Consider the following 14773-nt stretch of genomic DNA (forward strand, 5'->3'; position numbering starts at 1 on the left):
ACAATCAGACCCACAACTGGATTTGCTACTTATTTTTTATTATCATACCAAAACTACAATACATAAAGACTTGAGGTAAACTTTTTTATTAATTGCTGTGATATTTAATATTGCCAAAATTTAGATGGTCCCAAAACCTAAACTGCTATGTTATCAGGCCTTGATGGTAAAAATGAACACATAAACATAAAGTACAGTGGTGCCTCGCAAGACGAAAAGAATCCGTTTTGTGATTCTCTTCGTCTTGCGGTTTTTTCATCTTGCGAAGCAAGCCCATTGACGGATTAGCGGATTAGCGCTATTAGCGGCTTTTAGCGGCTTATCTGCTGATTGGATCAGCTGATAAGCGGCTTAGCAGCTTAGAAAAAGGGGGGGGGGAGGAAAAAACTTGCAGGAACTCGCAAGGCATTGTCGTCTTGCGAAGCAAGCCTTTAGAAAATCGTCTTGCGAAGCACCTCCAAAACGGAAAACTCTTTCGTCTAGCGAGTTTTCTGTCTTGCGAGGCATTCGTCTTGCAGGGCACCACTGTATTATGAAAAGGAACAGAGACAGACAACTTTCAAATGATCTGATTTTGTTTTATTATATATGCAGGCAGGATGGAAAACACATGCAGACAACCAGTGACCAATAGTTACCGTATTTTTCGCCCTATAGGGAGCACCGGCCCATAGGGCGCACCTAGTTTTTTTTTGGGGGGGGGAAATAAAGGGGGGAAAAGTATTTTCCCCCATGCACGGGGCTGGGGCGGGGGAAGCCCAAGCTTCCCCCGACCCCAGCCCCCAGAACAGGCTGCTATCCGCAATCCTTGGGAATCCCCGCCGGGCTCTCCAGGCTTGCGGATATCTGCCCGAAGCCTGAAGAGCGAGAGGGGTTGGTGCGCACTGACCCCTCTCGCTCTCCAGGCTTCGGCGAAAGCCTGCATTCGCCCCATAGGACGCACACACATTTCCCCTTCAGTTTTGGAGGCGAAAAAGTGCATCCTATAGGGCGAAAAATACGGTAACTCCAGTTGGGAAACTTGGGTTGTGCCCTCAGAAATACAGTTATAAAACATGGACATAGCCAGGATTTATGGGGGGGGGGGAGAGGACACCCCCCTGTCATCATCATCATCTGTCTGTCTCTGTCTCACAGATTCGGAATGAAATGTCTCAACAACAGTTGTTTAAATTACAGTGGTACCTCAGGTTACATAAGCTTCAGGTTACATACGCTTCAGGTTACAGACTTCGCTAACCTAGAAATAGTGCTTCAGGTTAAGAACTTTGCTTCAGGATGAGAACAGAAATCGTGCTCCGGCAGTGCGGCAGCAGCAGGAGGCCCCATTAGCTGAAGTGGTGCTTCAGGTTAAGAACAGTTTCCGGTTAAGTACAGACCTCCGGATCGAATTAAGTACTTAACCTGAGGTACCACTGTACTTTCTTTTGACCCCAAGTGATCAGAACAATCTGTCAAAAGCTTCAGTTATTTGAAAACTAGGAAGTTAAATTAAAAAATTAACATTGGGGAGTATATTTCATGCAGTTTACATTTTGCAAAATTACAAAGAACATGCCTTTTTCATATTATTTTTACAAAATCTAAACTAAAACAAGTTTTAAAACAATCTAAACTAAAACTTTTTCAGCACTTCCTTCTCAAATTCCTCCTTTTTCCAATGCAATTTTTCCATGCACACTCTGTAAATATAGCCCATTGAGATGCCCCCCCCCACTGTGGACCTTAGCCAAGTCTTTATACTCTCTGCAAGGTACTGAATGGCCACTCTTCTGTACAAGTGGTGCATGGCTGAGCAAGAGAGATAGCCAGTTAGAAACCACTGCTGTAGTATCCTAAATTCTGATGTTCTGCAGAGAATAGTTCACACACTGCAATGAAGGATGAAATGCATGCATAAGTGTAACAAAAGCAGACCCTAGGAAAATGCTCGCTAGGGAGGGAGGTCGTGGTATCTCAGTGAGCATTTCGGTTTCAAATGTTCTGACGATTTCTACTTTTAGTTATGTATTTTTATTTATTTACTTGATATAATGGGGAGCAGCTGCCCCTCTCCAGCCCCCTGGCTAAACCCATGCTACCAGGAAAGAAGGGGTAAGTGAATATCTACATCAGGAACAAGGGGTTGGGCGATAAAGATCTACATTGGGATCTGTTGTCCTGCCCCTAGAGGTGGTTGTCTCACTTGTGCCGGTCCTGTCAATTAGCCTAAAGGCTGAAACGCCCAGCCTTTCCTTGCTGCATTTGCTAGAGACAAACCTCCCTTGCCTAATACGAACTTCCCTACTTTGCAAACCCAAACCTTTTTTCAAACTTCAGTGCGTGCAAACATTACGTTATATATTTAACAATCGTCATATGAGATAGCGACTAGGTTTACAGCCGCTTACAAGTTTCTTCCAGAGGTTTTAATCCTCTGTCCTTAATGCAGAAATCCCTTTAGCAGTCAGGTTTATTGAAGGAATGGTTGTGTAGTGGGGTTTTTCTTTTTTGCCTCACTCTCTGTAGCCTGTCTGCAGTCCTGGTTAACCTACGCAAAGCCAGGCCAGCCAACTACCGTAAGTTTCGACCAGCGGTAACCGAGATGGTGAAACGGGATACCGGAGCTCGTGCACGACTCTACCCCTTTCTCTCTATGGGCTTTCTCTCGCTCTGCCAGGGGGCGGGGCTGAACGAGAAGCTTTGATTCGCCCATCAGGTCAAAGTAGCGACCAATCGAAGGAGAGCGACCCTTTTATACATATGCGGAGGGGCGGAGCTTCGTGGAAGGTATTTGCAACAGCAGGAGGAAAAGGCTGGGCTGGAAAAGAAATGGAAGAACTTATTACTGCATAAACTTGATCTTTGCTTTCTCTTTTTTAATGCTATTTAAAATAAACGGCTGCTTTTAGAAAGAGTAAGTCCTGTAGAATGCTTACAAGTTTATTTGTTTTTAGTGCAAATCTTTTATTTCCGCGTACTTCGCCTGGAGTTAGGAGGGCGGGCAAGAGCAGCAGCAGCAGCCGCGCTTCCCAATCGCCTGGTTTACATTTCTCCTGGGGCACAAGGTAGGTGACAAGCGAGGGGTTTCAATGGGTAGGTGGCTTGTTTCTGACGCATAAGACCAGTTTTTTGGGGGAGGGAAGAGATTGAGAGGAAAAGGGCAAGCCCGGGCATGCAAAGCCCAGAGCCGGAAGGTGCTGCCGCAGGCGCAAGAGGTGGGCGGACCTTAGGCTTTTGCAAGGTTTTCTTTGCTTTTTCACTATGAAGACCCGTAAGGGCCGCAGATGGAACCGAAACGAAAAGAAGGGCGGGGGGGGGGGGAGAGAGAGAGAGAGAGAGAGAGAGAGAGAGGAGAGGGAGACCCATGTTTAGATTTCCATATAAAAGTGTAGATTTCACTTTTCATTTCATGGGTCCCCTACTCAGTTCTGAAATTAGGGAGTATAGTCGCAGAAGCAGCAGGTCCCAGGCGGCCCATTGATGGTCATGTTTTACATGCAGGGAGCCCAGAGCCTCATCATAAGGCCAGCCCTTGTAACTTCACTTAAATTCTGTTTGCTTATTTTAAGCTTTGCATACCGCTCTTCACCATGTAGGTTTCAAAGCAGCTTACAGCAATAGAATGGAAATATATGCAACATTTAAAACTTTTTAAAATCTCATAAAAGGGATGTGCAAGCTTATGTCTAAATTCAATGGGTAGAACAAAAGCCATTAGATGTACTGCTGGATAACTGTTTTAGTTCTTGTTTTTGTATTGATGTCATTGTTTAAAAATATTGTTAAAAAAGGAAAATAAGGAAAATATCTGGGAAGCATTCAGAGTGCAAAGTCCCCCGGAAATGAAACAGGTTTGGCCAAGCGTCTGACACTCAGTAAGGGCCAGTTCCTGCCCCAACTACTTATGGGACAGAGTTCCCCAGAGTTGGGCCTATAACACTGAAGGTACTCCTGACTTGATTGATGCTTCTGGCCTTAATAGTACTCATCCAAGGAGCACTAAAGGGCAAGGTGGTCCTTAAAGCACCTGGGGCTTAAATGATTAAGGGCTTTGCACACTAGTACAGGGACCTTAAACTTGGCCTGGTAGCATTTTGGAAGCCAGAGCAGGTCTTTCAACACCTGTGCCATGATCCTGTCAACAGTCTTGCTGCAGCATTCTGCACTAGCTGAAGCTTCCCAGACCAGATCCAAGGGCAGCTCCACATGGAGCATGTTGCAATAATCTAATATTGCTAACTTATTGGGGGTTGGCAACATATGCCCATGCATTAAGAGGTCCACCAGTAAATCCTTATGTCTTTGCTAGAAAGGATGCCCTTCATCCAGTTAGCAGCTGTTAGCAACCCCTCCTGGCCGATCTTCAACTCCAACCCAGTTGTGGCCCCTGCTGCCTGTTTAAAAGGGAGTGATGTGGCCTAAAAGCAGTCATGTCTGCACATTGTAGCTGGGAGCATTAGCCTGCCAATTGTCTTGCTTTTGTTTATATCAAGAGATTGTCAACAATCCCTTGGGCTTTGAGACTCACACAGTACCCTCTAATTTCTGCGGCTCCTATGTGGAGTTGAGTCTGTGGACTTGACAAAGATTGTCTTAACTCTGGGGATTTGATCTTTTTAGGCCTGTTTTGAGAGAGCACCCACAAATTCTGATGTGAATATGCATAGTGTTCGCATATAATGTCTGTAACCTTTTAAACTTCAGCCCATTTTTAGCAGAATGCAACACCTGCCATTTTGACTGTTCCCTTCTGATTTTGTCCACATGGGTTGTTGGCACTACTGTCCACCTGTTCCCTCTTTACCCCTCTATTTTGCAGTATCTCATCAAAAGTGGCTTTTGGAGCTTTATTTTAAGATGAGGCAACACATCATGCTTCTTAGCTGTTCCACTATAGCATCTGATGATCTACCTTGGCAGGATTAAATGTGCTCCTTTTGTGAATTTGCAGACAAATGCTATGCTGTAAGCAGTCGCTCTGACCCAAGTCTTGTATTTCAGATGATTGAAATGTTGGCAGCAAGTGAGACTCTGGAATTGCTGCGGCAGCTGAGTGTGTTACTGGATCAAGAGTTAAGATGTCAGCCAAAGTTATCTGGCCTGAGAATAATTGAATCTGCTCACGATAATGGGCTCCGGATGACGGCAAGGTTGCGAGACTTTGAAGTGAAGGACCTGCTTAGTTTAATTCAGTTCTTTGGCTTTGGTACAGAGACGTTTTCTCTCACAGTAAATTACTTAGACAGGTTTCTGTCAAAAATGAAGGTAAGTCTTGGAACAACAAAGCTGTAGGCTCATTCATCTCTTCGTAACTATATGGACTTTAAAGTCTTTGACTGCAAAGGAGTGTTGCATTCAATTCAACATGCATGCATGCAGTTATGCTATGTAAATCCTCTTGACTGGAATTCAGATTTGGAGGTCTCAGTGGTTCAGAGCATCATAAACTTCTCCTTGTCTCATTGATTCACACAATTCTGAACACATTCAAAGACTAGACACTATCAAAGCACATGTCTGAGAGGCTTCATTTGCTCCTGCCTCTTGAGCCAGGAGTAGAGATTGGGTTTCAACATGAAATGCATAACTGTATCTTGAACATGCATGCCAAGTTTAATCTCACCTCTCTTTCACCAGTTGTATTGTCTCTCTTGTATATTTGCTAGCTGCCTTGAAAAGAGATGTGAGGCTGTGACTGTGCTTGCCCTTAAAATGCAGAATGCATATAATTCTGAGGTCTCAGTATTCAAGGCTGATGCTGTGTATCACAAGTGGGAAACTTACACAATACCTTGTTTTTGAGCAGTTTGAACAATGTTGTGGGTGAAAGTGTATCCCACACAGGACCTTCTGTTTCTGGTGTGTTTGTTGCCTTGTTGGAGCTATGTGGAGTGTCCCAAACTGCTGGTAGTGGTTGCTCCATCCGCCGCAAAAAGCAAATGTGTTCATCTAGCACAGGGGTTTTATATCGTTTATGGGCCAAGCACCAAATTGATCATGACCAACTCATCCTAAGCGTATGGCAAGTGGGTCGGGGCAAGACCCAATTCTCAAGCTGCCTTCTCCACCCTAATCATGTCTATTATGTCAATTTTCATTATTAAATTCAGGGTTGTCTTTTAAAATCAATCAATCAATAAATAATTTTCAAAGGACATTTCCAGGTTGGGTGGAGGGTGTTACAAACCTTGTCGAATTGCAGAAGGGGACATTTAGGAGCAGTTAGTCAGTCAGACAAACAAACAAATAGTACCTTTTTGAAAGAAATAAAAAGTATTTAAGCAACTAACTGCTGTGTGCCAGGCATACACAATCTTTCTCGACTGCCCTTTCTGCAAGAGGGCAGGGGTTATCTGTACTGAACTTGAATAGCCTTAAAACATTTGAGACACGTATATGACAGTGGGTGCTTGGGGAGCAAGAAATAGTTGCCTTGCTTCCCCAAGCGCAGAGCTAACTGAGCATGCAGTTCTATTTAAGGGATGACTGCAGGCTTATGCAAGGATATCTGGAATGAACTTTCCACTCAAGGAAGTTAAGATGATTAATTGCAGGTGGTGGGAGGAGAACTTTTGGAAGTTCTACAGGGAAGCACAGCTTAATGGCAGAACATCTGCCTTTCATGTGTAAGTTTTCAGCTCAATTCCCAGCTAGATCCTGAAATGCTTCCCATGTGGAACCCCTGGTGGTTGCTACCAGTCAATCCTGAAGCTTGATAGATCTGACCCAGGAGTGCCCAAAGCTGTCCTAAACCATCTAGCTGCCTATTAATCTTACACATATAAAAATATACTGTTGGACTTGTAGCTCATTAATCCTGTGATGTGAAGTCTTAACTCCCATTGAGTACAGTGGTATTTACTTCCTGGTTTTTTGTTTGTTAGCAGCCTAAGAGTAAAACAAATGAAATTGCACATTAGAAAGAAAAACCCTGAATCTCTGACTGTCTTTCCTCTTCTAGGTACAGCCAAAACATTTGGGCTGTGTTGGGCTAAGCTGCTTCTACCTAGCAGTGAAAGCGACAGAAGACGAGAGGAATGTTCCATTAGCCACCGACTTAATTAGAATAAGCCAGTACCGATTCACAGTTTCCGACTTGATGAGAATGGAGGAGATTATTCTAGAGAAGCTGTGTGGTAAAGTGAAAGCAACGACTGCCTTCCAGTTTTTGCAACTTTATCACTCCGTCCTACATGGCAGCCTAATCTATGAAAGGTAGAGAGTTTTCCTTTTAGAACATGTGTGGAATGGGCAGTTCCGTTTAGGCAGAGTGGAAGTCTTTGCTTGGATGGAATTTGAGAACAGTGGAGAGTGAAATCCGAGGCACCTGCATTTTGATACTTTGTCACCTGCTGAAAATGATTCTGGTTTGAAAACTGGTTTTAGATAATTTGATTCGGTGTTGTTCATTTCTTCTGTATTTTATGGTTTCATAGTTTTATAATGTGTCTCATATATATATATATATATATATATATATATATATATATGTATGTTGGTGGTTTAAGAAATAAAAAAAATGAATATTACTAAACTGATCTAAAATTTCTGTAGCTGTTCAAAGCTTAGTAAGGTTAGCTTTGCCATGTAAACTTTGTGTGCAAAGACGAGACTCTACTAAACTAGGTCTCACTTTCTTACAGGAAGAAACATCTTAATTTTGAGAGACTTGAAGCCCAGCTCAAGGCATGTCACTGCAGGATTGTTCTTTCGAAAGCAAAGGTAAGGATCTTGATTGATTGGTGCTTGAAGATATTCTGCAGGACCTGGAGAGGATTGATTGTCATCTTAATTGCTTTGTCTGTTCCTCAGCCATCTGTCTTGGCACTCGCAATATTGGTCCTGGAAGCTGAAGAAGAAAAACTGCCAGAATTGGAGGGCACCATAGAACTCCTTCAAATACATTCCAAGGTAGGCAGTAGATAAATGCTTAGTCCAGAAGATTAGATCTCTTTGTTTCCAGCAGCCTTGAGTTAATGTATAGAGCCTCTTGCCTAATAAGAGACTATGTACAATGAAGGATTTTGTCTACTTTGGTTTTCAGCATGATTAGATCCCACAGAATCCTAGAGGTTTTCAGCCTTTTGGGGTCCACGGCTCCCTTGAGCAACTACATTCTTTCTGTGGCTGCTCTGTGGGGCTCAGGAGCCCAGTTATGTCACCCCTTGCCTGCAGAGCTGGCAGCCCCTCACCCTTTTTCAAACACCTTCCCTTGTGGAGTGTTCCCTCAGCCTCCTCTCCTTGGTAGTCCTCCAGGCAGCTGCTGCTGTCCCTGGTCTCTGAGCTGCCCCCTCTGCCCCAAAGAGAGGTGCCTCCTCCCACTGCCCCACAGGGGCCTGGAAAGCACCCCCTGGCCAGCCCCAGAGGCACCATTCATCTGGGGAGCTTGTAGTCAGGTCTGCTGCAAGAAACAGCTGTGCAAGCCTTTGGGAGGCAGAGATGCAAGAAGGCATCAGAGGAGGGAGAGAAGAAAAGGGACACCCCTGACCATCATTCAAGGCACCCCAGGGTGCCACGGCACACTGGTTGAAAACCACTGGGTTAGAGGGGATCTCAAAGATCTGCTAGCCCAACCCCCTATTGATATACAGATCTTTCCCTGGGGAAGCAGGATATGGTACTACCTGGTTTGGACAGTTGTCAGGTGGCAGAGTGTAGACTTAAGCGAATAAGAATGTCAAAACTTGTCAGAGTTTGATACACAGGGTGGTGGTGAAACCTTGCTTAAGGGTATTAGTACAGGCGGTGACCATTTTGCATGCGTCCAGTTGATGTGCAACTGCTGATGAACGGATCCTTTTGGACCCAGAAGAGGCTAGAATGGGTGTGCTGGCAGGTGTAACAGGGCAGAGTAGCTTCCACGGCCTCTGCCTGTGCATGTGGGGGTCAGGAACGGAACCCCCGCTCAGAATGGTCACCACCTGCAGTAGTGTGTTAGCTGCTTTATAACCCCTCCCCCAATTCAATTTAGCAAGTTAAACTACAGATAAAATTGATTTAAAGCCTGAAATTTAACAATTTATTATACAGAATTCCTAAAATGAACCTCCCAGCAACACAGAAAGAAGATTAAGTCCTACCCTACCCTACTAAAATATGAGCATCACAGTAAAATCTAACTTAACTACCAAAGGCCTAGATAAATAAAAAATATTTTAGCCTGGCACCTAAAAACTGACAGTGATGGTGTCAGACATGTTGTCCCTATGGAGAGCATTCATCAGGTGGCAGATCAAATTGTATGTTATTGTCTGCCAATCGCAACAGCTTACTTGGTTCCTAGTGTTTCTCATGAAAGCCAAGTACACACCTGACTTTCAAACAAAGCTTTGCTGCTTTCTCAGTGGCACTGATTAGTTTTTATTTTCCAACTTGCTTCTGGCAGATAAATGACAGAGAGCTGTCTTTTTGGAAAGAGCTTGTGTCCAAGTGCCTTTTGGAATACTCCTCAAGCAAGTGCTCCAAACCAAATGTTCAGAAGCTGAAATGGATTGTGTCCGGCCGTACGGCACGGCAGCTAAAACACAGTTACTACAGAATCACCCATCTTCCCACGATCCCAGAAAGTGGTTTCCTGAAAGGTGAGTAAATTTGATTCTGTAAAACTGTAACTTAATCACTTTTAAATAAGTTGCCTATATGGCATGTGGGTTTTCTTGTAACTTTTGATTTGTTTAGAAGAAGTTCAAGGCATAATTTTTAAAATACTTTCTGACCCTCTCTCACTCTGTGTCATAGTGTGTGGCTAGGTCAGCAGTGCTAGTTAAATATCAAAGCTTCATACCTGCTCCACTCCTGATCTTTTCAAGGAGGAAGGGAAGAAGGTTCTTTAAATATTGACAGCACTCACGAGTGGCACAAAAAGTGAGGAAATGAGTAGCCAGTAGGAAAGCAGTCTGCCCCTGGAGTACAGTGGTACATCGGGTTACAGACACTTCAAGTCACAGACGCTTCAGGTTACAGACTCCACTAACCCAGAAATAGTACCTCAGGTTAAGAACTTTGCTTCAGGATGAGAACAGAAATTGCACAGCGGCAGCGGGAGGCCCCATTAGCTAAAGTGATGCCTCAGGTTAAGAACAGTTTCAGGTTAAGAACGGACCTCCAGAACGAATTAAGTTCTTAACCCGAGGTACCACTTTAACTCTTGTTATGTTACATAAACTTTGGATACAACGGACGACTAAAAAATTAGGAGGATTTATAATATGCAGTTGAAAAGGTTAACCAAATAAACCTACGGAGGGGAGAAGTCTAGAGATTCAGAAGAATCTTGTTTATTTGTTATTATTTGTGATTTTGAGTGATTTTTTTTAAAAAAAGAGAGAAGTGAATGTTGTACAGTACTGATTAAATCAACTTATACTATTTTACTTCTACCTTGCAATAACCTTTTTGTTATTATTCATTTAACTACAGAGAATCCATAAGAGAAGATGGGAGTGCAAATTTGGCTAGGATCTCCTTTTGTATTGGAGCAGAGAATCAGCTGGATATATCTTGAACCCTACTGAAAACCAGTATCCATGCTTATTTTAAAATGTTGCTACTTGTTATATCAGTAGTGTTTGTTTTTAACCCCTCATGATGAAGAATGAAGATACTGTTACAGAATGACCCCTGGGCCTAAAGCGTACACAAATGGCAGCTATTTGAGTGTTTCATTCTGACTTCTGGAGGAAAATGAAATTCATACTACCATTAGTGTTTGGTCCTAAACATTTCTACACAAACTTTTTAACATGTTCAGACCACGTTTAAGGAAGTGAAACTTTAATGTCCCAACTGAATCCAGGATTCTGAAACTTCTTGAAATAATGATGCACTTTACAAGTATGGAACTGGATTATATGTCTGTGCCAGGACTGAATCAGATGGGTATTGCAAGTGTTTGAGTTAAACTATGATGTTTTTAATGTGTTTTAAACACCAGGGTATTAGAAGTCAAGCATTTAAATATATAATGTGACTAGCACCACTTCACTGCACATTCTAGCAAAGTGTAAATGCTGCTTAATGTCTGCTTTTTTAAAAACACTGTTTGAAACTTCACAATGTTCACTGACACTTAAGCTGATGTAAGAATGTAGGTCAAGCATTGGGACATTAGCACTACCTAAAAATAGAAAGGCTGTCTGAGACGCTTCGTCCAAAGTCTGTACTGAGTTAAACAGTTTTAAAATGTGTGGAAGTAGAAAGTCTGAAAGGCAGTCCTGGAGTACATCTTGGGGAACACAATAGTGACTGGTCAAAGCATGTGAGGTGGGGATTGCAATAGAACATTGCGTTAGGTTGGTTTTATAAACCTCATACACAGGCTTGTTTTATTTTAAGCTGGAAAGTGTTTCTAGAGGAAGATTGCATAATGTGGCAATGGTTGGGTTTTACCACCAAAGGTCCCCTTGATGCCAGTGTGAGCCAGTTAGGACTAGCTACCACTGATGAGTGTTGGAAGGTTGAAATGGACAGCTGAGGTGGGGAAGAAAACATGAGCTAAGTATTTAGCATCATGACCACTTGAATGCGGACATAGCAGCCTTTGGGAGTGAGGACTTGGGAGCACAACGCCTCCTGAAGTACGAAGCCAAGTAATGCTTAGTGCAGTTTTGCCACATGGCTGTGAATGATGTACTGAAGACCTGTGCCACTGTACATCAAAAGTAGCTTTCCTACCTGGGCTGAATCAGCACCTCTACATTACTTACTCTGAATGGCATCCACTTCTAGTCTAGGTGTCTTCCAGCTGTCAACTGGGTTAGTAACTTATTCTGTAATGAATGTAGCTCCTTGTCTAAATGCATATATGGTCATTTCTACATGTGTTAAAGCTGCTGGCTGAAACGCTCTGTGAGAAAGTATTCTAGAACTTCAGTACCAACTTCTACCTCAATACAAGCTACTCAAAATGAAGTGATAGAATGTTTCCTTGAGCCATTGGTTTCCAAGTGACCATACCGTGATACTTACTGATGCATTGATATCTTCTAACATGTGCCTTTTGTCATCTGGATGTAGAGAGAATTTATAAATCTATTCCGTGTGAGTCAGGGAATGCTGCAACTAGTTAACAAGTGCCATTATGCCTTGTAAGAAACAGTGTACCTTTCAATAAAGCATACTGAAACGGAGTTGTGTAAGTGAATTTCTTTGCCTTACATCCCGCAGGTAATTAGCTTTAAGTAAAAGAACAAGATGCCTCTCATACTACGGAACCATGTGCACAATTTGAAGCCGAAGAGTAGAGACTAGGTGAAGAGCTCCCTGTCCTTTTTTTTCTGCACCAGGGCATATAGAAGTCCTGCAGAGGGCAATGTGTAAATGAGAAATTGCATAAGCCAAAAGCTCTAAGCCTCTTCCCCATACTGTGTTTCAAATTGTAAATTGATTGTGTAAAACAGTAATAATGGAATTACACAATGTGTACTGAGAAGTTAAGCTCTGAAATGTCCCCCCCCCGGGGGGGGGGGAGGGAGGGGAATAAAAGCATTGATTTAAAAATGCTTAAACAACTATAGGGAGTTAAAATCAAAACTAGTCATTGAGTGGTAAGCATCTGTCTAGGTTACATGTGCACCAGACAAAAAGTGGTCTATTTGTGTGGAGTGCCACTGCATAAATAGAAGTTATTTCCTTTGTGGAAATAAACTTTGCAGGGGGACTGCTCTTCAGTCATTCCTACACATCCTAAAAGTGCTAGTTTTCACTTTTTGCAGAGGGTCTAGCACAGTTTTTGCTGCCCTAGGCAAATTAAAATTCTGTTTGCTATACAGCAACATCATAGCTCAATGAATGATCAAGACACGGGCTGTATAAAACCAAGTTGTCTCATTGGTACAAGGACTTCCGCTCCCCATGTAACATCTGTCCTGGTACTTCAATCCCCCAAGCAGATGGGGTGCACAAGCAAAGAGGAAGTCCTGTTGCACAGGCAGAAGCTCTTTTGCTTACAAGACAACTTTGTTCAACGCTGTACTGTAACCCTTTTAGCAACAAAGGCTTCCCACCCACCCCAGCCACACGGAGGCTAAGTGTATGTTTAGACACAATATAAACAAAATAAAGCTGCTCTGAGGTTTGATGAATTTGTTCACAAATACAGTTCATGTGGCAACTGAATAGCTAAAACAATAGCTTTAAGCGTTTGGAGTAGGCTTCAGCAAAGAGATTTTAACTCGGAAATTATAAACACATCCCAGTTTCTGCATATTGTATAAACTAGTTCATGGAAAGGTTTGACTTTCTCAAACATGAAAATTACTACCTCCGCAGGGAACTTAAAGAAAGATGTAAGGCCTACACTATTAAGGAGGTAACCAGACAACTACAATTAAGCGTACAGTCATACCTCTGGTTGCGAACATGATCCGAGCGGGAGGCATGTTCGCAACCTGCAGCGTTCACAGCCTGAAGCACTGAGTCTGCGCACGCGTGTGACGTGATTTGGCACTTCTGCGCATGATGTCATTTTGTGCTTCTGCGCATGAGCCGAAACTTGGAAGTAACCCGTTCCAGTACTTCTAAGTTCGGCATGGTCCGCAACCCGAAAACGCGCAACCCACAGCGTTCGTAACCTGAGGTATGACTGTATTCATTTCACTGTGCATATGCAGTCATAACTTGGTTCTTAAACAATGCATTCCTGAAACCAATCAAAGGTGCGGCTTCCGATTGGCTGCAGGAACGTACTGCAGCCAATCGGAAGCCGCGCTGGACATTTGGCTTCCGAAAATCGTTCAAAACCTGGAATACTCACTTCTGGGTTTTGATCATTTGGGAGCCGATTTGTTCGGGAACCAAGGCGTTTGAGACCAAGGTATGACTACAGGAAACAAGAGGACATTGCACTTACTGTCTATTAGGGTGGGGGACTTATGACTCTCCAGTTGATGGTGGACCAGTTCCCATAATCTTTGACAATTAGCAATGTTGGCTGATAGGAGCTAGAGTCCAACAGTATCTTATCTGAAGAACCACAGGTTCTTCACGGCTGTTCTAGAATGGGGTGCAACTGTTCTAACATCCCATTTCTTGACTGCATAAGAAGTACACTTTATGTTCTTATTTAAAAAGATGTTTACAAACATTTAAAGCTTTGTGTGCAGTACTGTACAGACAAGAGCTGAAGAGCAACACAATATTGCAGCTACATCTGCATGCCCAACGACATTTTGGGCTGGAGTTTCTCAAATGGCAAGAGGGGAAGCTGCAGGGCAAACCCTATTGAAACTCTTCCTGTGTTCTAAAGCAGTTACAGCACCAGACCCTCATCGAATACTAGAAGTCAAAAAGCCAACTGGGAATGCCACAACTCTTGGCTGTATGCGAGGCAGTTCTTTGATTCAAAGCCAGAACCACCACCAGCCTTGTGGAGAGATCATTGGAATGATGACTGGCTTGGTCTGGGTAGAGGCCCAGGAAGAATATTATAAGGTTACTCTGCCCAAGATTGCAGCTGACTGGCTTCCGGCTTTTGGTTCAGGGTTTATCTTACAAATGAACTTGGCACAAAAGTATGGGAGACTCTAATTACAGGTAACTCACATCTTACGCTTATTTCACTTACGCAATTGCAGCTTTGTGTGGGTGGGGTGGGGAAGACCAGAAGAAAACCACTCTCCATTTATTTATTTCCCCACAACCACCCACACAAAGTTGCAATCATGGGCTGACTTGGCTCTGGGAAGGCGACGCAAGAGCCCTTGCAGCATCCCAGAGCCCTTGCGCTGCCTTCTCAAAGTCAGGTAAGCAGTGCTCCACCTTGCACGGGGGTCGGTTCTGGGGTTTCCTGGCT

General features: G+C 43.3%; 1 protein-coding gene across 2 annotated transcripts; it reads left to right on the forward strand.

Annotated features, from left to right (window-relative positions):
• The first annotated feature begins 1751 nt into the window (after positions 1-1751).
• CCNG1 (cyclin G1) lies at positions 1752-12107 on the forward strand. 2 transcript variants are annotated; one of them, XM_083482811.1, is made up of 7 exons: positions 1752-2896; positions 4984-5247; positions 6944-7197; positions 7626-7704; positions 7795-7893; positions 9368-9563; positions 10402-12107. In XM_083482811.1, the coding sequence occupies exons 2-7, from the start codon at positions 4984-4986 to the stop codon at positions 10410-10412; spliced, it is 903 nt and encodes a 300-aa protein (XP_083338937.1). In that variant the 5' UTR covers positions 1752-2896; the 3' UTR covers positions 10413-12107. The 2 variants fall into 2 exon arrangements, with proteins under 2 accessions (XP_083338937.1, XP_083338936.1); XM_083482810.1 differs by having other exon boundaries at positions 1754-3047.
• Positions 12108-14773: the final 2666 nt, after the last annotated feature.

The sequence above is a fragment of the Podarcis liolepis genome (assembly GCF_965112155.1).
Source record: "Podarcis liolepis genome assembly, chromosome: 2".
NCBI classification, from domain to species: Eukaryota; Metazoa; Chordata; class Lepidosauria; order Squamata; family Lacertidae; genus Podarcis; species Podarcis liolepis.